Here is a 23,423-nt window from a genome sequence, read left to right as displayed (position 1 = left end):
GCGGTTCCGGTGAGGAAACGCCGGTGAGGGCAGTGGTCATCAGAGGAACAACCGAGGTCGAAGGTAAGCTCGCTCTCTCTCTCTCTCTACAATTTTTGAAATGTTTTCTCTTATTTAAGAAGCGTTTATCTTAGGTGGATGTGGAGTTGTACACATCTTTCTTCCAGGAAAATAAAAAGAAAAGAAAAAACTAATTTCGATCAAATGGTGCTTTGGGAGATTGTACTAACCTGAGGAGAGAACCAACACTTGTGGCTAATGGGCTTTGTTTAAACATGTATGTTAACTTCACCTGCCATTAAATTACAGATATCTAGCAAACAGAAGATCACAGACTTTCTCTTCAACATCAACACTTTCCCGGTAATGGACATTAGCAACAAGACTCTTCTTCTGCTTTTTCAACAGCGCTGCTTCTCTCTGGAAGTCACTGGTTTTCTCAAGACCAGACAAGAGAACATTGTACGTCCCCAGCGACGGACGGCATGATCTCACGTTCTCTCATCTCTTCAAATATCTTCATTGCTTTCTCTGGACTCCCTGCTGAGATATAAACATCCATCAGCGCAGTGTAAGCAGCTACACCCTTTTGATCATCGGGAAGCAAGTCGAAAACCTCTACAGCTAAGCGAGGTCTTCTGCCAAACCCAAGCCTGTGGATCAACGTTGCTCCTTTGGACAGGTTCTAATCTATTCTCCAGATGGTTGATGTCAAATAAGTACCAGTCGTATGAATGTGGAGTTGGTGTGACGAAGATTGTTTTATGGTCTCCATGTGGTCAGTTTCTTGTCTGCGGTAGCTATGACCAGATGCCTTGGCTCTTGAATCACCTTACCTGGAAAACATTCGCTGAGTTCTTACACCTATGAAAACTTCATGCCAATCAATTATGGTAACTACGGATTGGGTCGTTACACATTCTATTAGCCATTGTTGCACCCCGTAAATACATTGGACTATCCTAAACTTTCCCATTATTCCATTCACTCGAGACGGAATAATTCACTCAAATAAACAGCCGCAAAGTCTGTCGGGAAAAGATTTGTTCATTCAAAAATATGATTATTTTTTAGTATTTTTTTCATCGGTCAACAAATCTACATTATAATAGGGCAGTTGCATCACTCCTGATGCGACACGTCAGCGATTTGTGGATCCCACTTTTAAAAAGTGTGAAAAATGTCAAATCTGTGACTCGAACCCGGGTTATTGGGATCTAAACAACAACATTTATACCACTGAGTTAAAGGATTCTTTGTACATTGATGGCTGAAACAAATATATATTTATAAAGGTCGGAAACCTTTTCTTCTTCGGTTTTCTCTGTGGGACTCACACTTATTTATTTTATGTAATGATATAATAAATACTTTATAACTCACGTTTTGAAATGAGATTCGTTAAAAAAAAGCCCAATAAACCTCTTTGGTCTGTAAGCGTTCTCTTCAATGGAAATTTAGGGCTTTCAATTTTTAATCATCGGTTCATGACTCATCTAAGAAACACAGATTGGCTCTTTGAGTTTCATGAATCAGTTTTTCTTCTTTAGTCTCTACATCTCCCCATCTTCAATAAATTCATCATCGGTTCTTTTATTTTGCCTGATAAATCATGATTGTGTGGTTTTAATTTTCTTTGGCCATCCTTAGTTTGCACCCTCTGATCTAACCAAGAAGAAGAAGAAGACATTTGTCGTTTAGGATGTCATCGAGGACTCAGCTGAGTCACACGGGAGACATACTATATGTTGCCTGATTGTTCAATAAGAGTTTATGTGTTGTAAAACATATTTGTTTCTTTTCAACAGTTGCTTTGTTTAATCTTTTTTCCTGCAAATAATGATGGCTTTGACAGTTCATTCACGGGAGCCAAGAAGTAAAAGAAGAAGAAGCCAATAAGTGTTTGACATTTTCTATCTTCCTGAATTTTTTTTTCCATTCATTAAACTTGGATTTTGAAGATTATATATGTGCCTCACATTCTTTTTATTTTGATGGTTGTTAGGTTGAATGAAGATCATTGAATAAAGAAAATGTCGATGCTCCTGAAGATTTGGATGGTACTTTATATTTCTTTCTCTGATAATTCTAACGACATAAATTTGAACCTTACAGAGGGTATAATGCAGAGCATCCTAATGATGAGGAAGAGGTGTAGGGAATTGATCTGCACCAGCAACGTTACCTATGGGAGGGAAGTGACATGGATTACTTATACGACGAGGTAAGCATATCATTAGATGGTTTGCGGTCCATCTTTGAGAGCCATCGATTGTAAGTGTCTATCGTTTTGAAGTTGTACGACACTAAGATGTAAAGAATTACTAATCACGATTACCTTACTAGCAGAGTTCTTTTGCACAACTATTGTCAATGGAATTAACACTGAAAATTGATGGTGCTATATTTCATGTTCCAAATGCTAACACAAGCTCCAATGTTGATTCTCAGCTTTAACATGCCAAAATCACAATGCAGTGGGTGTTGTAAGGTAATTCAGTAGACACAAATGTTCAGTTGAAAAAAAATTCTAAACTGTATTTATGCATCAAACTTATCATCCGTAACATAATACTATGCTTTTTCTGTGCTAGGAACCGTTTGTAAATAAATGTCTCGGATGTATATGACTGCTTAGTTTGTTGCTTTTGACAGTGAAATCACTAAACTTGCAATGTGTCAGGACAGCAAAAGCATCTCAGCTGATGGTTAACTTTACAATTTCGTTGGTTTCTTTTTTCTATTATGTTGGATGGATTATTTTAGCTAACAAATATCGGAACAGAGCGCTGGCAATAACTCTAATAGATATATATATACATTTAGAATTGGAAGTTTGGTGAGAACAGGAACAAGTACTTCTGTCACGCTATTGGACGGTTATACGCCATTTCAAGATAATTGATTTCTTATATTTCCCATAATCAGTAAGATTTTAACTATTTTGTCTACTTTGCATTCATACCTCATTCTCCATCTAACTTCTCGGTGCTACTATATAATGATCAAGTCATTTTCTGCACAAATAGGCAAGTGGGGATGTTACGTTGGGTGCTTGGTTTATTTGGCTTGGCTATACAAAGTCTGTTGTGACTCTAAAACTTTTACCTCATTTAACATTGATTCTGGTTCTTGGGAGAATTGCAGATTGTGAATGAAAGGCACAAGCAGGGAATATATGTGTAGTTGCGTTCAACTCGACATGTAGCGGTATCTGCAGATCCGCTGATCCCATTGTGGAGGTTAACATGCAATGTGTTGACCTGGAAATCATTATTTGGAAGCTACATTTCGAGGCATTTCCTCAACATATAAATAGACCATAGACAGAGTTTGATATTTATAATACTAAGTAATCATGGAGTCTGCAGAAAACAATCCTTTTGCATATTCTATATGGAACCAAGAGATATGTCCTTTGTTTGATGATTGTATTATGATAGCTACTAACATAGGAGATGACTAGAGAAAGAGAAATGAGTATGAAACTCTTATATGAGTAGCTTTTGTAAACACATTTGGATTTATTAATAGTTGTGACAAGCAATTATGTTTATAGTAAAGGAAACCCGCCGCAGCGTCAATAACAAATGCGCCTGTTTTTTGGTTGTTTGGGATTGAAATAGCTTATGGGTTTTCTAAATCAATATAATTGATTTGACTAAAGCTATCTTGGATGACAAAAAGAAGGATTGCAAATTTAATAACTTCTACTTTAGACTTTAATTTCAACTAAATTATAATCAGTCTTTTATCCATATCATCTTAGTTATAATTGTAAGGATTTGTTAGAATAAATAAACAGTTTCAACAATATTTAATATGTGATTTAATAAACAAAAGAACATGTAGGATTTTTAGGATTTAAAGAGATTGGAGACAATAGTTAATGAATATGAAAAGAATACGAAGCAGATGATGAAAAATGATTCGAGCAAATTAGTGGAAAGAATACGAAGCAGATGATGAAAAATGATTCGAGCAAATTAGTGGCAACACAGAGCTAAGCGAAATAAAAATATCAATCAATAAAGAATGAAAGAAGAATGAGCAGGGTTAAATTATTACACAAGCCAAAACTAAGACAAATCAAACGACAGAACGTGAAAACAAATGTAAACAAGACAATAGGAGATGGTGAAGATAAAATGTATTGAAAAACTGAATGCTAGATTAGTAAGCAAGAGACAAAAATAGATTAAAATGCAAAAACTCCGCACATTGGCGCGGGTAACGATCCCTAGTATATATAGGATACATGTTAATGTCATCAACCCAATTGGTATTAGGATACCACCATTCATCAGTCACTCGCATTTCGATCATGATTGTATTTTAATACAAGCTAAGCAGAAGCGTTCAAACTACAAAGACAAGATACATAAAAAGTCTGAACCTGTTTACTTGTTGACAAGACAGAACACAAACTTATTTAAGAAGAAAAATGTTCAAGATGGAATTGTCTTGGCACTTCGAGTAGGAGTCACCCACCTCACGAAAGATATACTAAATCATTCTTGTTGTGATGGCTTTAGCTTGAACTCATGAACGCGTAACTCATCACGGAACTTGCGCACTAATGTTTGGTAAAGTTTAGGCTCTGGATTTGGCGAGGAGAGATCTTTAGCCCACAATGTTATGTAAAAACAAAAATTGGGCGGCTGTTACATTGGCAATCACGTACTCGACAAACTCAAGTTGTGTTCCATAATCTTCGTTTTTTGCCTCGATGGCCGTCTTGATTAGAAGATCCATCAAGTCCTTGTTGCTAAGTTTGACATCGAACTTTAATCCCCATTCAAATTTGACGGGAGCGAATTTGTAGTCAAATTTATCCAAGTCCATATAAAACCCCTAATTAAAATTTGAATAACCCAAAAGTGAGATTAATAGAATAACACATGCCATGAAGGAAATCTAAAACGAACCGTAATTAATCAAAATAAGGGCGGGCTATCACCTCGCACTTTTCAACTTGTTCCAGGAAAAGATCAGCATGTTCCTTATATTTCGGATCATCCCAATCTTTTGGGAGGAAAGCCGGTCTTCCTAGTTCCTAGTGGTAACTCCGCCTCCAAGTCTGCATCAGCCTCGCCCGCTGGCTCCACCTTTTCCTCAGCCTCTACCTTCCCCACTGGAACCGAAGCTGAATCCCCCGACATATCTTTCTTATCTTTTTCCTTCCTTGGGTGTTTTTCCTCGTAACAAACAAAGTGAAAATTGCCCCCTACTGATTCTTCTTAAATCAATAATAAAGGAACCTTTCCATGGGCCCCTAACTATCGGCTTCTGGGCCTGAATTCGTGGACAGGATTTGTAGTGCAATCGTAATCTTCTAAACTCCAGAACTCAAAAAAACTTATCAGGCCTTCTTTATCTCACAAACCTAAATTTTTTTTTTTTTTTTACTTTTTGTCTGAAAAAAACAAAAATTAATTAAAAAAACACACCAATCGCGAGCCGCCACGTGTCGGTGGGGTCTGCGAACAGTGAAAAAAACCACAACAAACATCTCTTATTTTGCACACATTAAACCGTGGGCTCTCCCTTAAGATACACTCTAAGTACGAGCCATAATGATGCTCTCAAGTTTTGAAATTTAGCATCTTTATTTAAGTCCACTACTTTTTTTTATCCGCGCTAAGCATATCTTCTCACTACTACTAGTAGTATTTGCGTTTTCATTTTGACTCCCTCTCTTTAACGATCGAAGGTGATAGGCTGACAAATCTGAGAGAAAAGTGACCGAAGGAAAGGTGAGGAGGAAAAAGATTCGCTGGAGTTGGTTAAAGATGAAGATATGGTGACTGAGAGGAGAAATGCGAGAGTCGCTGGAGATGGTGCTTGTTGAGTTCTGATGGCGGTTGTTGTTGTTGGTTGTAGACAAGTCTTGTATCGGTTTAGTTCCAATTGCTTAGCTTAGATTAGCCTTGGTTTAAGCTTGTAATTGAAGTAAACCGGATCTCTCTCTCTAGCTAGGAAATACGCGTGTGGTATGTACATCTGTTATGGTTAAACTAACTCGAGTTATAAGAGTCAATTAGCTTTAGTTAAGGGTTAATAAGCTGAGCTGATTAGAGTTGTTAGATTAGTTCTTGGCGAGTTAACGAGAGAGAGAATCCAAGTTGTAAAGACGGTGGCTCGAGTGTGAGATCATCCATTGAAGATAGTTGATTGCTGGTTCAATCCCAGCTCCGGTGAGATATAGCGGCCACACTTAGTTAACGGTGTTGGTGCGGTGAACACCGGGTTGCGTCGTTACCACAAACAACCGCCATGGTAACCTCACATTCTCCGACGTCTTGCCAATTCCTCCACAGCCAGAGCTCAAAATACAGAGCCAAGCTCCATTAAATCAGATTCTGGAACAGATGCAGAGCGCAATCCTTACATTTGCCCCACCGATTTCTTCGATCGAACTTGTGAATTACGAGCATGAAAATGACAACAATGTGAACTTGTGAACTTGATAACAAAGTATTGGTGGAATGTTGTTGTGTAATGGAGGAATCTTTATGTGCTCTTTATCGAGAGCTGAGGAGTAAAGATGGGTCTAATGGAGCTCTAGAGATTAGGGTTGTTCGATGAGGTGAGTTTTTGTGTTTATTAGGTGTGTGCTTTGTGTAATGTCTTCCTTTTAAATCACTACAGGGTACCCGTGCTTTGCGCCAGTTTGTTTGATGTTCGTATTCAATACTTTGTTATCAAGTTCAGACATGTCGAAAAGAATAAACTTGTGAATTACGAGCATGAAAATGACAACAATGGCGATGATGCTAAGATGGTGATGGTAAGATGGAGAATCTGATATGGCAGATATCGGATTATGTCACTAGTACTCAAAGTCTCGATCTTTTTGTAATATGGATCATCTTGACTCGTCTGATAAAGAAAACACTAATGTTTAAAATATAAACACACACTATTTGGAATATGATAAAAAAAAACACACACACACTATTTGGAAAATAAACTAAAGAACAAAAACAGGTGAGAGAGAGAGAAACACTTAAGAAGCTAAAGCTCAAACAAAACAAAAAAAAAAGAAACGAATTTCTTAGTGATGGGGGTGGGGTGTGAAGGAATCATGTAGCCACTTGATGAGACGGTCCAAAGGTGACAACTGCATCTTCTTAGGAACACTTTTGGATAGTGGTCGCACCACAACTCGAAGCTTAAGCCCAGCCTCACAATGACCAATCTTTGAGGTAATAAAATAGCGGATTCCTGGTTTCGTTAGCCTTATGAGATCTTGTCCAGCATTGTGCACGGCAACAGGAGAAGTAGTGTCGCAAGATTTGAACTCAAGATCACTGTTGATTTCTAGGACGTCATCGACTTGGTCGTTGTAGTAGAAAAGAAGATTGTCTCCCACATGAAACTGTTTCTCCTCACTCCACTTGGAATAGAAGTCACTCTCTTCAGGAACCCTCCATTCGTTGGAGTCACCGACCTTGTAATCTTTTCCGAAGGGAAGGATCTTTCACGGTGATGGAGGAATCATAGGATGGTCATGGACAACAAAAACGACGAGTTTCTGTCCGGCTACGCATTGAGAACGATTTGAGGTGATGAAGAAGTGATAACCTGGTTCCGTGAGAGTCACGACATCATGCCCTGTGTTGTAGACAGCTTTAGGAGAAAGGGAGTTGCAGAATTGGTATTCCAAACGACTGGAAACTTGAGTGACGTCGTTGACGTTGCCATCGTATTCGAACATCAGAGAATCCCCCACTTGGAATTCCTTACGCTTAGCCCATTCATAATAGCTACCGTCCTTCTTCGCTGTCCATATCTTCGACTCTCCCACTTTGTAGATTTTTGCTGAGCAACAACATCCCATTAGAACCATCACGAGCACGAAACAGAACATTCTTGTTGTTGTCGCCATTATTAATAGAATTATCAGAGAACTTTGATGATGAGTATGTGAGTAACAAAAAACAAGACCCTAACTCTCTTTTTATAACACCTTTTACGGAACCTAATCCTTGCAGCTTAAGGATTTTACTTACCATTTTATTTAATTATAATCCCGTTTGTGATCTGATATGTATGTTTTCTTTTTCCTTTTCCAAAGATCTCTCTGATCCTTTTCTAACTAGGCTTGTGATTGATTTTCATTAACCTGAGTTTATTATTTCTAATAACTGTTTTTGTATATGTTTCCTTTCTTTTTTTCCCTTTTCAACTTAGATTCACTTAGTTAATCTCACTAGTTGGAAGCATATATCACATGGTTTTCTGGGATTCATCGTCGTCTCCTGATCAAACGATCTCTAATAACTCAATCTCAACTAAACTACCTCGGATCATTAGCATAGAGAGCACACATCTTTCTTCTAGAAAGAAAAACCTAATTCGATCAAATTAGGCACTTTGAGAGATTGTACGCACCTGCGGAGCACCTACACTTGTGACTAATGGGCTTCGTTTAAACATTTATGTTCTTTTCATTTCCAAGTAGATTACAGATCTCTAGCAAACAGAAGATCACAGACTTTCTCTTCAACATCTACATTTCCCCGGAAACGGCCATTAGCAACAAGACTCCTCTTCTCCTTCTTCAACGACGCTGCTTCTCTTTGGAAGTCCCTGGTTTTCTCAAGACCAGACAACAGAACATTGTACGTTCCCAGCGAAGGCACGATCTCACGTTCTCTCATCTCTTCAAATATCTTCATTGCTTTCTCTGGACTCCCTGCTGAGATATAAACATCCATCAGCGCAGTGTATGCAGCTACACCCTTTTGATCATCAGGAAGCAAGTCGAAAACCTCTGCAGCTAAGCGAGGTCTTCTGCCAAACCCAAGCCTGTGGATCAACGTTGCTCCTTGGTACACACCAAGTGAGTGATAGGCTTTCACCATCTCCTTTACTGCTTCGATAACTTTACCAAGCTCGTTTTCTCTCAGAAAGTAACCAACTAACGCAAGATACGCTGACTTCTCGAGATGAATCCCCATTTCCGAGCTGTAATCAAGTGCCAACGAAGCCCCCTCGGTTCTACAACGGTCACAGTTTCTTTCAACGATTGCTGAAACAACAGAAGAATCCAACTTTACGTTTCTATCTTTCATCTGGTTAAGTAGATGATCAACTGCAACAAGACTCTGCTTCAACAAGAGAAGGGAGCTGATAATTCTACTATCATCTGAACTTTCCATGTCATCAACTTCGGCTTCAACCGTGTCGTTGGAGCACAAAGATTCAGCAGTAATATGCAAATTGACTTCCCTTAACACATCGACACATTGACCTGCAGCTTTCAGAGTCTCTAAAGCCTCGAGAAATACAGGGTAACGAAGGACAATCCCGTTTTCTTTCATGTATACAAGAACCCGAGCCATGAAAGACGTTTCGCCGAACTTACAAGCTTTCCCAATCAGAATATTGCAAGCTGCTTTATCTGGCTGCACACCAATCTCTTGCATTTTAAAGAAAATGTCTAAGGCTTCACCACATTTTCCTGCAAATCAAATAAAAAAAAAACAAAGACATCATCTTCACAGCTACATACCCCAGAAAATAAATGCACATATACTAATACAACATTCATATAAATTAAATAGATAACTATAAACTATATACTAATACTAACTAAAAAAATCCACTTAGGAATATTGACAAACACTTGGTGTGCATATATTAAAACTCACCAGTGCCTACAAGAAACTCCATCAACACCGTATAAGTGTGACAATTCGGAGAAACCCTCGACCGTAACATCTCCTTATACACCTCCGTCGCTTCATCCACCCTCCCACCATCGAAAAGCATCTTCATGTAAGCCGTGTAGGACACGACGGTAGGCTCACACCCACTACCCCTCATCTCCTTCCACAGCCTCACAGCTTCGTCGACATCACCTGAGCTCGAAACCCAGTGAATCAGCGAAGTATACGTCACTGTATCGATCACCACACCCTTCTCCTTCATGAGGCGGAAAACAGAGTACATGGACTGGATCCGACCCGCTTCGCCGAAGATGTCGAGCATGGTGGTGTAAGTGAAGTGGTCGTGTTTGAAGCCTTTGATGTCGGAAGCCCAGTTGAAAAAGAGCCAAGCTTTCTGCATGGGAGGGTGGGATTTCAAGACGCGGTTGATTATGTGAGAGTCCCATTTGATGCCGAGATTTGGGAGCTGGGCGCGAGCGGATTCCCAGGTGGAGTACTTGAGGATGTTGTAGATGTTGGATACTGTGTCTCTTGTGTAAACCTTGGCTTCTGGGGTCTGGGTTTTGACGAGTTTTGGTTTTCGGAAGAAGCGATTGGTGTGGTTTCTGGGTCTTGGTCGGGGAAGAGACTAGAGTAGCTTGACGGAGCTTTGGAGATGGCCGATTTGGATTGGGGCTTTGCGGAAAATGGTGGAGAAGCGCATGAATTTGTGGATAAGATCATCCAAATTAAAATTCAACAAACTCCCCTATCCACTCTTACTTGCTTCGTCTCAATCTGTGACTCGACAGTTCCTTCTCCTTTGGTTCTGATTCTCTACAGCCTAAACCCTTTTGAGACTTAGCAAGGTGGTTGTTCATTATATATTATTTTTTAAATAAAACTTACGGACCTAATGTTATTAAGATATATAGTAATTAATGATTTTAAATAATGCAAATTTGCTAATAATATATATGATTTCTATCATTTTTGTTTAATTTTTTACTATTAAAATAAATTACACAATTACATTAATCATATATTAAAATTTTAGATTTTTTGTATATGTTGTATTTTGAATTTTTCAAAACGAGTATAAATTGCTAAAATTATTAAAAGTTTCACATAAACTTTTGTGATCAATGTTTAAACTTTTTTCTATAATAAAATACAATGATAATAAAATCATATAAATAAATAATTTTATTTTAATAGGTGCTTATGTTAATATATATATATACTTCATACCGTTTAAATTTAATTATATATTATTTTAATAGGTGCTTTTGAGACTTAGCAAAGTGGTTGTTCATTATATATTATTTTTTAAATAAAACTTACGGACCTAATGTTATTATGATATATAGTAATTAATGATTTTAAATAATACAAATTTGCTAATAATATGTATGATTTCGATCATTTTTGTTTAATTTTTTACTATTAAAATAAATTACATCATATATTAAAATTTTAGATTTTTTGTATATGTTGTATTTTGAATTTTCAAAACGAATATAAATTGCTAAAATTATTAAAAGTTTCACATAAACTTTTGTGATCAATGTTTAAACTTTTTTCTATAATAAGATACAATGATAATAAAATCATATAAATAAATAATTTTATTTTAATAGGTGCTTATGTTAATATATATATATATATATATACTTCATACCGTTTAAATTTAATTATATATTATTTTAATAGGTGCTTTTGAGACTTAGCAAGGTGGTTGTTCATTATATATTATTTTTTAAATAAAACTTACGGACCTAATGTTATTATGATATATAGTAATTAATGATTTTAAATAATACAAATTTGCTAATAATATGTAAGATTTCGATCATTTTTGTTTAATTTTTTACTATTAAAATAAATTACACAATTACATTAATCATATATTAAAAATTTAGATTTTTTGTATATGTTGTATTTTGAATTTTCAAAACGAGTATAAATTGCTAAAATTATTAAAAGTTTCACATAAACTTTTGTGATCAATGTTTAAACTTTTTTTTATAATAAGATACAATGATAATAAAATCATATAAATAAATAATTTTATTTTAATAGGTGCTTATGTTAATATATATATATATATACTTCATACCGTTTAAATTTAATTATATATTATTTTAATAGGTGCTTTTGAGACTTAGCAAGGTGGTTGTTCATTATATATTATTTTTTAAATAAAACTTACGGACCTAATGTTATTATGATATATAGTAATTAATGATTTTAAATAATACAAATTTGCTAATAATATGTATGATTTCTATCATTTTTGTTTAATTTTTTACTATTAAAATAAATTACGCAATTACATTAATCATATATTAAAATTTTAGATTTTTTGTATATGTTGTATTTTGAATTTTTCAAAACGAGTATAAATTGCTAAAATTATTAAAAGTTTCACATAAACTTTTGTGATCAATGTTTAAACTTTTTTCTATAATAAGATACAATGATAATAAAATCATATAAATAAATAATTTTATTTTAATAGGTACTTATGTTAATATATATATATATATATATATATATATATATACTTCATACCGTTTAAATTTAATTATATATTATTTTAATAGGTGCTTTTGAGACTTAGCAAGGTGGTTGTTCATTATATATTATTTTTTAAATAAAACTTACGGAACTAATGTTATTATGATATATAGTAATTAATGATTTTAAATAATGCAAATTTGCTAATAATATGTATGATTTCTATCATTTTTGTTTAATTTTTTACTATTAAAATAAATTACACAATTACATTAATCATATATTAAAAATTTAGATTTTTTGTATATGTTGTATTTTGAATTTTCAAAACGAGTATAAATTGCTAAAATTATTAAAAGTTTCACATAAACTTTTGTGATCAATGTTTAAACTTTTTTCTATAATAAGATACAATGATAATAAAATCATATAAATAAATAATTTTATTTTAATAGGTGTTTATGTTAATATATATATATATATACTTCATGTCGTTTAAATTTAACTATATATCATATACGATAGATAAGATTGATTGTTTTGATTTATTTATTCTAAAATGATTGCGAATAAACAAGAGCGGTCATTTGATTTATATGTGCAAGCCAATTTATTACACAATAGTAACTAATTTATTAGTTATTTAATATATAATTATTATTTTATTATTTCATAATATGCAGAAAAATATAAAATAAGTATTTATTCTGCACAAGGCGCAGATCTTAACCTAAGTATGTATCTCTTTAATAATTTTGAATCTTAAACATTTTCTAAATCTCTGGCCAAAATAAAAGAAAGAAATGAGAATAAACTCAAAAGTCAATATTTTTATCGAGCAATAACCAAAATGACACAAAAATGAAAAAAAAAATCGAAGATAGATAGGATTGGCACGTGAACGTAAACTTCTCATAACCATAATTAAATTTTAATTGCTAAATCATGATATAAAACCGAGCTGGCATAGTTTCATTGTAACCAAATAGTAGACATGATATTCTTTGGCCTAAACGTTAGGTTTTTATTCGAAAAATAATCTTTTGACCGAAAATATTTTTAAAAATAGGATCAGTTCATTAGTAAACAAATTATGTAATTAACAAAAAAGGTTTTAAAAAATTGTTTAAGAGCCAAATATATTAATTCGATCAATAATATAAATTTTTTCATACGATATTTCTTAAATAATTTTCATATAAATTTACCATGCGCAAGGCGCAACTCTTATCCTAGTGGTGTTAGATAACAAAACATCTTCTGAGGAGTACATTTTGTATTCCATCTCTGTTAATTAGCTAGTCAATGATCAAGTTAGTAATTTTATATATAACAGAAAATATGTTTTTAATTATCCAAAATATGTTTTAAGTACGCTCTTTTATTTTTGATTGAGTCGGATCAAATCTCTACGGATACAACTAAATATGAAAGATCAAAAGAACAAAAATGTTGTTGGTAAGGTCAATGAAGGAGGCATGATCAAGGGCAAGCAACATAACTTTCGGAAGAATAAACCTTTGAATGGGAAAGAGGGCTTAGTCTATGGTGGCATTGCGAAGGTTGTGAAGCTGAAACTCGACCTCTTTGGAGCTTGTTATGAGAAGCAAACCCTTGTCCTATATCTTCTTTATGCATCTTCCATACTGTCAGCCTAGCCATTGATGTTCCTCTTGATCCAAACGATATAAAATACAACACTATAATAAACTTCCACATGATCCTCCGATGCAAAACCTCGCCTTGTGAGTTATATATAGAGTAGCGTGGAATTAAGACTATGATTTAAAGGTTGGGTTACTGATAGAAAGAAACGTTGATTTAGCTAAAAGATATGTGAAAGTTAGAAGGAAATTTTGAGAATGAAAGTAGAAAGTATTGATGGAAGCAATATATAAAGATAGACGGATAGTGAGAGAGGCAGTGGTTTGATTTGAAAGTTTTGATGTTTCATATCATTGTGAAAAATTTCAAATTAAATGACGCACTGAGGTTATTAATTCTAATGTTTTGACTTCGTACTTGCTAGTTGTTCTATGTATTATGTTGATTGTTGAACATATGATTGTCTTCTTCACTCTAGCAGCCTACGTAGAACAATTTCTTTATTTTGTTCAAATTAACACACATGCCAGATGTATATAGTTCTTTTTTGGTCGACACCGTACATTGTGCTTCTATTGTATATGATAGGAACCACTAGCAGCCAACTGAAAAGTAAGGCAGTTGAAAATGTGGAAATGTAAATGAAATATTTAGCGGGAAAATAGATGAAAACCGCATCATAAAAGAGGTATAAAAAACATAACGTGGCTACTTGGACTAATCGCATATACAAAAATTACGTTGATCGTTCTACAAATATCGAATTAGTAAGAGTTGATAGGCAGTATACACAGATTTAGGCAAAAAAAAAAAAACATGTTGTCGACCAAAAGAAACAAAAGAATATAGGCAAAAAATCTTTTTTGTTATAAAAAGAACTGAAATTTTATTGTATCGCGGGAATTTAAATAAGGGCAAAATTTATATCCATAGAATTTTTAACACTGATAGAAAGAGTTTATTATAGAGAGAAGAGAAGGTTGAGGAATTGATATACAATGAACGAAAACGTTCGTATATATAGAAAGAAATTCACCGTGCAAATAGTGCAGCGAGCCCACATCTTTATATTTTCAACAATTGCAGTGGTTGCTGCTTTCATAACACTCCCCCTTAGGGACCGGTGTCACTATCCATTCTCGCTTAACGTCTTTGTAACTTTTCTTGTAAAACCCAATGGGAAAAACCATAGTAAGGTAAAAAGAGCACAACTACGTAAGCTCCCCCTCGAATAAGCAGTCATATATCCTTCTGATGACGCATTCCAATGTTATGGATGTGTTTTCTGAATACCGAGGTAGGGAGTGATTTTGTGAAGAGGTCGGCTACATTGTCGCATGATCGAACATATCTTACTTCAATCTCTTTATTCTTTTCGAGCTCTTGAGTGTATGAGAAGAACTTCAGAGGTATATGTTTGGTTCTATCGCTTTTGATATATCCTTCTTTCGTTTGAGCAACACATGCCGCGTTATCTTCATATAGAATAGTTGGCTCCGTATTTTTGTCAATCCCACTGCTCGAACGGATGTGTCGGCTTATTGATCTTAGCCATACACATTCTCTACTTGCTTCATGGAGTGCAATGATCTCAGCGTGATTTGAAGAAGTAGCAACAAGTGTCTGCTTCTGAGAACGCCAAGATATGGCGGTGCCTCCAATTGTAAAAACATATCATGTCTGGGATCGAGCTTTGTGTGGATCTGACAAATAACCTGCATCTGCAAAACCAATCATTTGACCTTTTGAACTTTTAGGATAAAACAAGCCTAAATCAGTTGTTCCTTGAAGGTAACGAAAGACATGTTTAATTCCATTCCAATGTCTACGCGTAGGAGACGAACTGAATCTCGCTAAAAGATTAATGGCAAAAGATATCTCAGGTCGAGTACAATTTGCAAGATACATAAGAGCTCCAATTGCACTTAAATATGGAGTTTCAGGACCAAGTATTTCTTCATTTTCCTCAGATGGTCGAAACGGATCATTTTCAACATTAAGTGATCTAAAGACCATCGGGGTGCTAAGAGGAGTTGCTTTATCCATGTTAAAGCGTTTCAATACTCGTTTGGTATATGTAGACTGATGTACAAATATACCCTTTTGAGAATGCTCAATTTGTAATCCTAGACAATATTTTGTCTGCCCGAGATCTTTCATCTCAAATTCTCCTTTCAGATAGTTTGATGTCTTTTGGATTTCGTTTTGAGTTCCAATAATATTAAGATCATCAACGTACACCGCGATTATCACAAATCCGGATGTTGTTTTCTTTATGAAAACACAAGGGCATATAGGATCATTCGTGTATCCTTCTTTTGTTAAGTGTTCGCTGAGACGATTATACCACATTCGTCCAGATTATTTTAACTCATATAATGATCTTTGCAATTTTATTGCACATAACTCTTTAGGTTTGGAACTTAGCGTTTCTGGCATTTTAAATCCATATGGGATTCTCATATAGATATCAGTATCTAATGATCCATATAAATATGCCGTAACAACATCCATGAGACGCATTTCTAAATTTTCATTGGCCGCTAGGCTCATCAGAAATCTAAATGTGATTGCATCCATAACAGGAAAAATAAGTTTCCTCATAATCAATTCCTGGCCTTTGAGAGAAACCTTGGGCTACAAGAAGAGCTTTGTATCTTGTAATCTCGTTTTTCTCATTTCTTTTTCGGACAAACACCCATTTTTATCCAACAGGTTTTATATCTTTGGGTGTGAGCACAATAGGTCCGAATACGTTTTGTTTGTTAAGCGAATCTAGTTCGACTTGAATTGCATCTTTCCATTTTATCCAGTCATGTCTCTTTTGACATTCATATACAGACTTTGGTTCTGGATCTTCGTTTTCTTCATTTAGTTCTTTTGCTAAAAGGTATGAGAAAACGTCATCAGTATCATTCATCTCATTTCGTTTCCATATCTTTCCATTATGGATGTAATTGATAGAAATCTCATGATTTCCTTCAAATTCAAGATGCTTTATATTGTCGTTAGATTCACAATTTTCTTCGTCCAAAATATTTTCTGTTATTTTGGGAGTATCATGCTTTTCACATTCCTTACGTTTTCTAGGAAGTTTATCCTTTGAACCAATAGGTCTACCGCGCTTTAAACGTGTTCCTGATTCACGTGTATCAACTGCCGTTCCACCATTTTGTGGTATTTCAATACGAGCAGGAGTATTTGCAGCGGGTATATGTGATTTAGTTACCATTTTGGTATCAGCAAATGCATCAGGTAGCTGATTTGCTATATTTTGTAAATGCATGATACGTCGAACTTCTAGTTCTGACTGTTTCGTAGGAGGATCAAGGTGTAATAACGATGGTACACTCCATTTGATCTCTTTTCCTACTTGTTTATTGTCTCCCCCTAGAGTTGGGAATTCTTTCTCATTGAAATGACAATCGGCAAATCGTGCCGTAAACACATCACCAGTTTGTGGTTCTAGGTATCTTATTATTGATGGAGAATCATAGCCAATATATATTCCCAACCGTCTTTGCGGTCCCATCTTTGTACGTTGTGGTGGTGCTATTGGAATATAAACCGCACAACCAAAGATTTTTAGATGAAAGATATTTGGTTCTTTTCCAAATGCTAACTGTAATGGGGAATATCTATGGTATGCACTTGGTCTTATCCGAATTAGTGCTTCTGCATGCAAAATAGCATGTCCCCATACAGAGGTTGGGAGTTTTGATCTCATGATCAATGGCCTTGCAATTAGTTGCAACCGTTTAATTAATGATTCTGCCAAACCATTTTGTGTATGAACATGAGCAACAGAATGCTCTACTTCAATCCCTGATACCATACAATAATCATTAAAAGCTTGGGATGTGAATTCACCAGCGTTATCTAATCTAACTCTTTTAATTGGATAATCTGAGAACTGTGCTCTTAATTTGATTATCTGAGTTAGAAATCTCGCAAATGCCATATTTCGAGATGATAACAAACAAACATGTGACCATCTACTCGATGCATCGATTAATACCATAAAGTAGTAGAATGGTCCACACGGTGGATGTATTGGTCCACAAATATCACATTGGATTCTTTCCAAAAACTTTGGTGATTCTTTGTCAATTTTGGTTGGTGATGGTCTTATGATTAATTTCCCAAGAGCACACGCATCACATGTCATTTTATTATTTTGGTATATATCTTGGGTTTTTATTGAATGACCATGTGAGCTTTCAATGATTTTTCGCATCATTGTAGTGCCTGGGACCAAGACGATCATGCCATAATGTAACATCTTCTGGATTTCTTTTGATCACAAGATGTGATTCTATAGCATCAATATAAGTGTGATGCAATCCAGAAGGAAGTTCTGGAAATTTTTCCAGTACAAGGCCTTTGCCTGATTTTTCAGAAGTTATATATAAATACTTCTTTCCCTTCTCAGTTGCAGACCGAGTGTTATACCCTTGACGGTATATATCTTTGAAACTCAACAAATTTCTCTTAGAATTTGGAAAATATAAGGCATTATCTATGGAAAACTTTGTTCCATTAGGCAACATAAAGTTTGCCTTGCCAATTTCTTCGATCAGGTTTGTAGGACCTGATATTGTGTTTACAGTCATTTTTACTGACTTTAAAGTAGAGAAATATCTTTCATCCTTCAGTATAGTGTGCGTTGTGCCACTATCTGGTATGCAAACTTCTCTACCAATTTGCTTAGTTGTTGTTCCATTTGCTTTCTTATCCATTTCTGTAACACACAGTTAAATATCAATAAAGAAAATAAACTTTCATAAGTAAACATATTATGCATCAATAACAAGTACACAATAATTATACATTAGTTATTATGAAATACAACATTATTCTGAAAGTGAAATACATAATATTTTATGGCATCACTAGGCATTATTAAGCTTGATCAGTACAAGCACTTCAATTATTTTGATGAGTGGCCTCGTCGAAATCTCCCATAAAGTCAGAGGATTCGAGGTATGTCGATGTTGTACCCACAAGGTGTTCATTTAGATTTACTTCCTTTGCCTTGCCTTTAATAGATTCTTGGTACAATTGGCATAGATGCCGAGGAGTTCGACACACTTGAGACCAGTGTCCCTTCGATCCACATCTGTAACAGACGTTCTCATTTTTATGTGTAAGGTTTTCTTTGGTTTCTTTCCCTTTTACCCGATCAGATCGATTCCATGTGTTGGACCCCCTTCCTCTTGGGTTGTTACTCCTTTCATGGCTGCGGTTAAATCGATAACCACGACCACGACCAAAACTACGATTATGACCACGGCCACGACCACGCCCACGATAGGAATAATTTCCTTTTTCCGGATTTTTTATATCCATTGCATTTACCTTAGGAAATGCTTTGGTTCCAGTGGGTCGGGCATTGTAGTTTTTAATGAGGAGTTCATTATTTCCTTCCGCTATTATAAGCGCCACAGCGAGTTCAGAGAACCTCGTATACCCACAATTTCTATATTGTTCTTGTAGAACATAATGATTTTTGTGGAACGTTTGGTAAGTTTTCTCGAGCATTTCTGCTTCCGAGACAGGCTTACCGCAATAATCTAATTGCGCCGCTATTCTCAATATAGCGGAATTGTACGTTTTTACTTTTTCAAAATCTTGAAATCGTAGATTTTTCCACTCATCGAGTGCATGGGGGAGAGTGATTTTCTTTTGGTTATCAAACCTCTCCTTCGGAACTTTCCAAAGATCTAAGGGATCTTTGGTTCTCGCATAATCATGCGTAAGATTTTCATCTAGATGCCTTCTCAGAAATATCACGGTCTTAGCCTTTTCATGAGAGGTTGATATGTTGCCTTCTTTTATTGTTTCGAGTATTTTCTCGGAATCTAGATGAAGCTCCATGTTTGTAACCCATACCGTGTAGTTTGTCCCAGTTACTTCCAATGCCGGAAACTAAAGTTTCTCGATTTTTGCCATTTGTATTTCTAAAGCACATAAATAAAAATTATTAGAATATTATTCATATTAAAAGGAACCGTTTACATTAATCATGCAAGCAATTACAAGGAGAAGCGATGTAAAGAAAATTAAACCGACAGTCATCTTAAATTCACCCGTCCAACGAATAAACCATAAATAGAAACACAAATAAAAATGGCACATAAAAACAAAAGTGCACACGAATCATCTTTCTTGAAATGAAAAATCGGAGGAGAGTGATTTGATTTTTTTTTTTTTTGAGAGAAGATGAAATGTTTTGAATGATGAAATGGAGTGAAAATGAGTTATATTTATAGATGAAAATCACTGTTCATGACCGTTTGAGAAAGAGAAAATTTTTGAAAAAATTTCTTTGTGACTGTTGGGGTTAAATCGAGTGCACCAAAAATCAGTCTGAAAATATCGTATTAAATGGTCAATCAAATCTATTAAATTTCATAAAAATTAATAAAAATAAAAAAATTATGGCAATGAAATATTTATGTTATGACAATAAATTATGCGACGGCTCAGCCGGTCAATCGAGAGTAATAAATAAATTATACGGCGGCTCGGCCGACCAATTAATAATAAACAGAATATAAGGCGGCTCAGCCGACCTATAAATAATAAACAGAATATAAGGCGGCTCGGCCGACCAATAAATAATAAACAGAATATAAGGAGGCTAGGCCGACCAATAAATTAATTAAATTACTAATAAATAATATATGCGGTACTCCGGCCATTATAACATGATATAAATAATAGTAGAGACGGTATACCGACCATTATAGCAGGGTATAAATGATACAAATAAATTTTACCGAATCGCAGAGTGATCGTGTTGATAACGTGTTATAAATAGAACTGGAATTTTATTGTATCGCGGGAATTTAAATAAGGGCAAAATTTATACCCGTAGAATTTTTAACACTGATAGAAAGAGTTTATTACAGAGAGAAGAGAAGGTTGAGGAATTGATATACAATGAACGAAAACGTTCGTATATAGAGAAAGAAATTCACTGTGCAAATAGTGCAGCGAGCCCCATATCTTTATATTTTCAACAATTGCGGTGACTGCTGCTTTCATAACATTCTTGATCTTTTTTTGAGCAACAGATATATATATTATTAAAAGGAAAAAAATCCAAAAAAATTTACTTAAACAAAGTTATTGCACCCTTTTATTTTTAATCCACTCTATTATATACAATCAAATATTATAACCAACCCTTACCATATAGCAACCAAATAATAGTTTCTAACATTTATAAATATATGTAACCTCTCTTTTAATTTCAATTTTTTTTGTGACCCACTTATCTTATCTACATATAAAATGCTTAATGGTTACCAAAGGTACCCACCTATAGTATCTACAACTTATAACATCTACCATTAATGATATACCAATATCAACACTATTAAAGCAAATTATAGCAGACACTGTCGACAATGTAGAAGGTTTTGTATTATGTTCTTAGATTATTGTTGGGATTGCAATACTAAACTAGAAAAAACGTGCCATTTAAATCTTAAATTTCATCAACTCGGACCAGGTATGGAACGATTCCTTTCGGGTTCCAGACATTTAGACCAAGTAGGTATTTGAATATTTTCAGTTCTGATCCAGATTGGTTATTTTCAGGTCCGGATCAATTCGCATCAATAATTTAAATAACTATATTTTTGGGTATATGACAAGTTGGATTAGTTTGGATATTTAGGATACGAAAATACTCTAAATATCCGAAAACACAAAAATATCAGAAACACGAAATTTTTGAAAAATCAAAAAAATACCCGAAAATATTCAAATACCTTAAACGACCCAAATTTTTTACCCAAAATATGAACTAAAGAATTAAAAAATACCCAAAATTTTATTCGAATACACAAAATATATAAGTAAAATTTTGATAGCTTTACTCTTTTAACTTAAAAATATCCATAATACCGAAAATATATCTTAAATACCCAGATACAAAAAAAAAATTGGGTACTTTAGTTAGCCGATTGGTTCTCAGATAGGACTCAGACCAAACCGAAACCCGCAGGTCCAAAAATATACCCAATGGGTACTGTCTTGGACCTCGACACAAATTGAATATATTTTCGTGTCAGTTTTGGTTTGATTTTTTAGGTTCAGATAAAATGCTTATGTCTGATAGAAAGTTACATAAAAGTGTATATACAAAATCTCAAATAAACTAATTAAGTTTAAATAAATTTTCTTCATCGATATATACAACTTTGTAACATAATAGTGTACGACACCCAAAATACTAATTCATATCAAAGTGTTTTTTAATCTATAATCCAACAAACCCGCGCTTCAATCTAGTTAATTCATTAAAATGTTTAAAGAAAAGAGAGTCCGAAAGATAAAAGCTTGTTACACATGCAGATTTTTTTTTTGCTAAAAGCCTAAAACTGTTAATGTCATTTAATGAAAATTTTGGATTTACAGAAGCTAACCCTAACACCTCTAATACTATGGCAAAAAAAAAACTAAAAACAGAGTAGAAGTAATACTGTGTAGAAATGATACTAATATTGTGTCCGGTCCCATCCAACCCCTATGTCGCATCGCTGAAACTCTACAGGGCCCTGACCATCTTTTGGGCTTTCGTTTGTTCGCAAAATCTTCTGCTGTGAAGCTTTCGTTTAAAGCGACATTCCCTCCAAAGATTTGTCTCAGATTTAACATTGTTCTAGTCAACTGCCGCAATGTCTTCGTGATCTATTGTGCAAGAGTGTGGACTCGCCTGATTTACTCGCTACTACGTCACCGATGCGTCTCCATCACACTACGCCGTCTCAAGCATCGACGTTTCTTCACAGAGTCGACCGTACAGTCTTCCCACCCCTTTCCTCGCAGTCGAAACTATTGTGCAAGAGTGTGGGCGCGCTAAATCTTCTCACTACTACGTCACCGCTGCGTCTCCATCACAATGCGTCATCTCAAGCATCGACGGTTCTTCATAGAATCGGCCTTACGACCCCCATCCCTTCCCTCGTCGCAGGAACTATTGTGCAAAAGTGTGGACTCGCCAGTACTGATCGCTACTATATCACCGCTGCGTCTCCATTATATTACGCCGTCTCAAGCATAACGGTTCTTCACAAAGTCGGCACTTCAACCCTCTCACCGGATCTGCAATCTTCTACGGAGGTTCTCGGACTTCTTGCTATCAAAACCCATTGATTGAGTTCGTCAACGTCGATTTCGACTTCTTTGCGTTCCTTCGAACGTGGGCTGTAGGACCATAAGTGAAGTTTTTCTATGGGTCTATTCTCTTCTTAGCCACGTCTATCATTCGTCATGTCTTAGTTATTTAGGTTTATCAGTTTACCGTCGAGGATATCTCCGGCTGTAACTGTCTTAGCCCATTGGGCCTTTAGTTTAATATAAGCATTTGGTGTTAAAAAAAAAGAGTAGAAGTGAAATTTCAGACAGGTAAAAAAACCGCTGAACATTAACGAAGCCAAAGGCCCATCACATTTTTAAATTTCTTTTGAAGAGATGATGTTTTGGATGTCTCGGTCAATCTTTTTGAACAAAGATTCCATTGAGATGTAGTGCTGGTTGTACATGACATTGTTCCTTTGTTTCCAGAGGTTGAAGATACCTGCTTGTGCCGTTATCTTTTGGAGCGGCGTTGGAGATGTGGGTAAGGGG

The 23,423-nt window shown here is 35.1% G+C and overlaps 2 protein-coding genes and 3 pseudogenes across 2 annotated transcripts; all 5 read right to left on the bottom strand.

Moving 5' to 3' along the window:
* Positions 1-300: 300 nt before the first annotated feature.
* Positions 301-2,977, bottom strand: LOC111208036 (annotated as a pseudogene).
* LOC125590258 lies at positions 2,622-6,665 on the bottom strand (annotated as a pseudogene).
* On the bottom strand, positions 6,665-8,061 carry LOC106349459 (annotated as a pseudogene).
* A 222-nt stretch (positions 8,062-8,283) lies between these two features.
* On the bottom strand, positions 8,284-10,533 carry LOC106349458 (pentatricopeptide repeat-containing protein At2g01390). Its single transcript, XM_013789422.3, has 2 exons — positions 9,660-10,533; positions 8,284-9,469 (listed from the first exon to the last, which is right to left on the bottom strand). Exons 1-2 carry the CDS (start codon positions 10,075-10,077, stop codon positions 8,469-8,471), a joined length of 1,419 nt encoding a protein of 472 aa, XP_013644876.2. The 5' UTR covers positions 10,078-10,533; the 3' UTR covers positions 8,284-8,468.
* A 3,125-nt stretch (positions 10,534-13,658) lies between these two features.
* On the bottom strand, positions 13,659-22,451 carry LOC111208035. Its single transcript, XM_022706734.2, has 2 exons — positions 22,346-22,451; positions 13,659-13,918 (listed from the first exon to the last, which is right to left on the bottom strand). The coding sequence occupies exons 1-2, from the start codon at positions 22,449-22,451 to the stop codon at positions 13,659-13,661; spliced, it is 366 nt and encodes a 121-aa protein (XP_022562455.2).
* Positions 22,452-23,423: the final 972 nt, after the last annotated feature.

This window comes from Brassica napus, chromosome C7, assembly GCF_020379485.1.
Source record: "Brassica napus cultivar Da-Ae chromosome C7, Da-Ae, whole genome shotgun sequence".
In the NCBI taxonomy this organism is placed as follows: domain Eukaryota; kingdom Viridiplantae; phylum Streptophyta; class Magnoliopsida; order Brassicales; family Brassicaceae; genus Brassica; species Brassica napus.
Note: the sequence above shows the minus strand (reverse complement) of the source record. Positions and strands in the feature narration are given on the sequence as shown.

What these genes read in the sequence shown, in the direction of transcription:
- LOC106349458 (XM_013789422.3), bottom strand. Translation starts at nt 10,077, where the DNA reads ATGCAGAAAGCTTGGCTCTTTTTCAACTGGGCTTCCGACATCAAAGGC. An exon ending in GGAGTTTCTTGTAGGCACTG is followed by an intron (nt 9,470 to 9,659) that starts GTGAGTTTTAAT and finishes TTTGATTTGCAG; the next exon opens with GAAAATGTGGTGAAGCCTTA.
- LOC111208035 (XM_022706734.2), bottom strand. Translation starts at nt 22,451, where the DNA reads ATGTTAAATCTGAGACAAATCTTTGGAGGGAATGTCGCTTTAAACGAA. An exon ending in CAAAAGATGGTCAGGGCCCT is followed by an intron (nt 13,919 to 22,345) that starts GTAGAGTTTCAG and finishes ATAACTCACAAG; the next exon opens with GCGAGGTTTTGCATCGGAGG.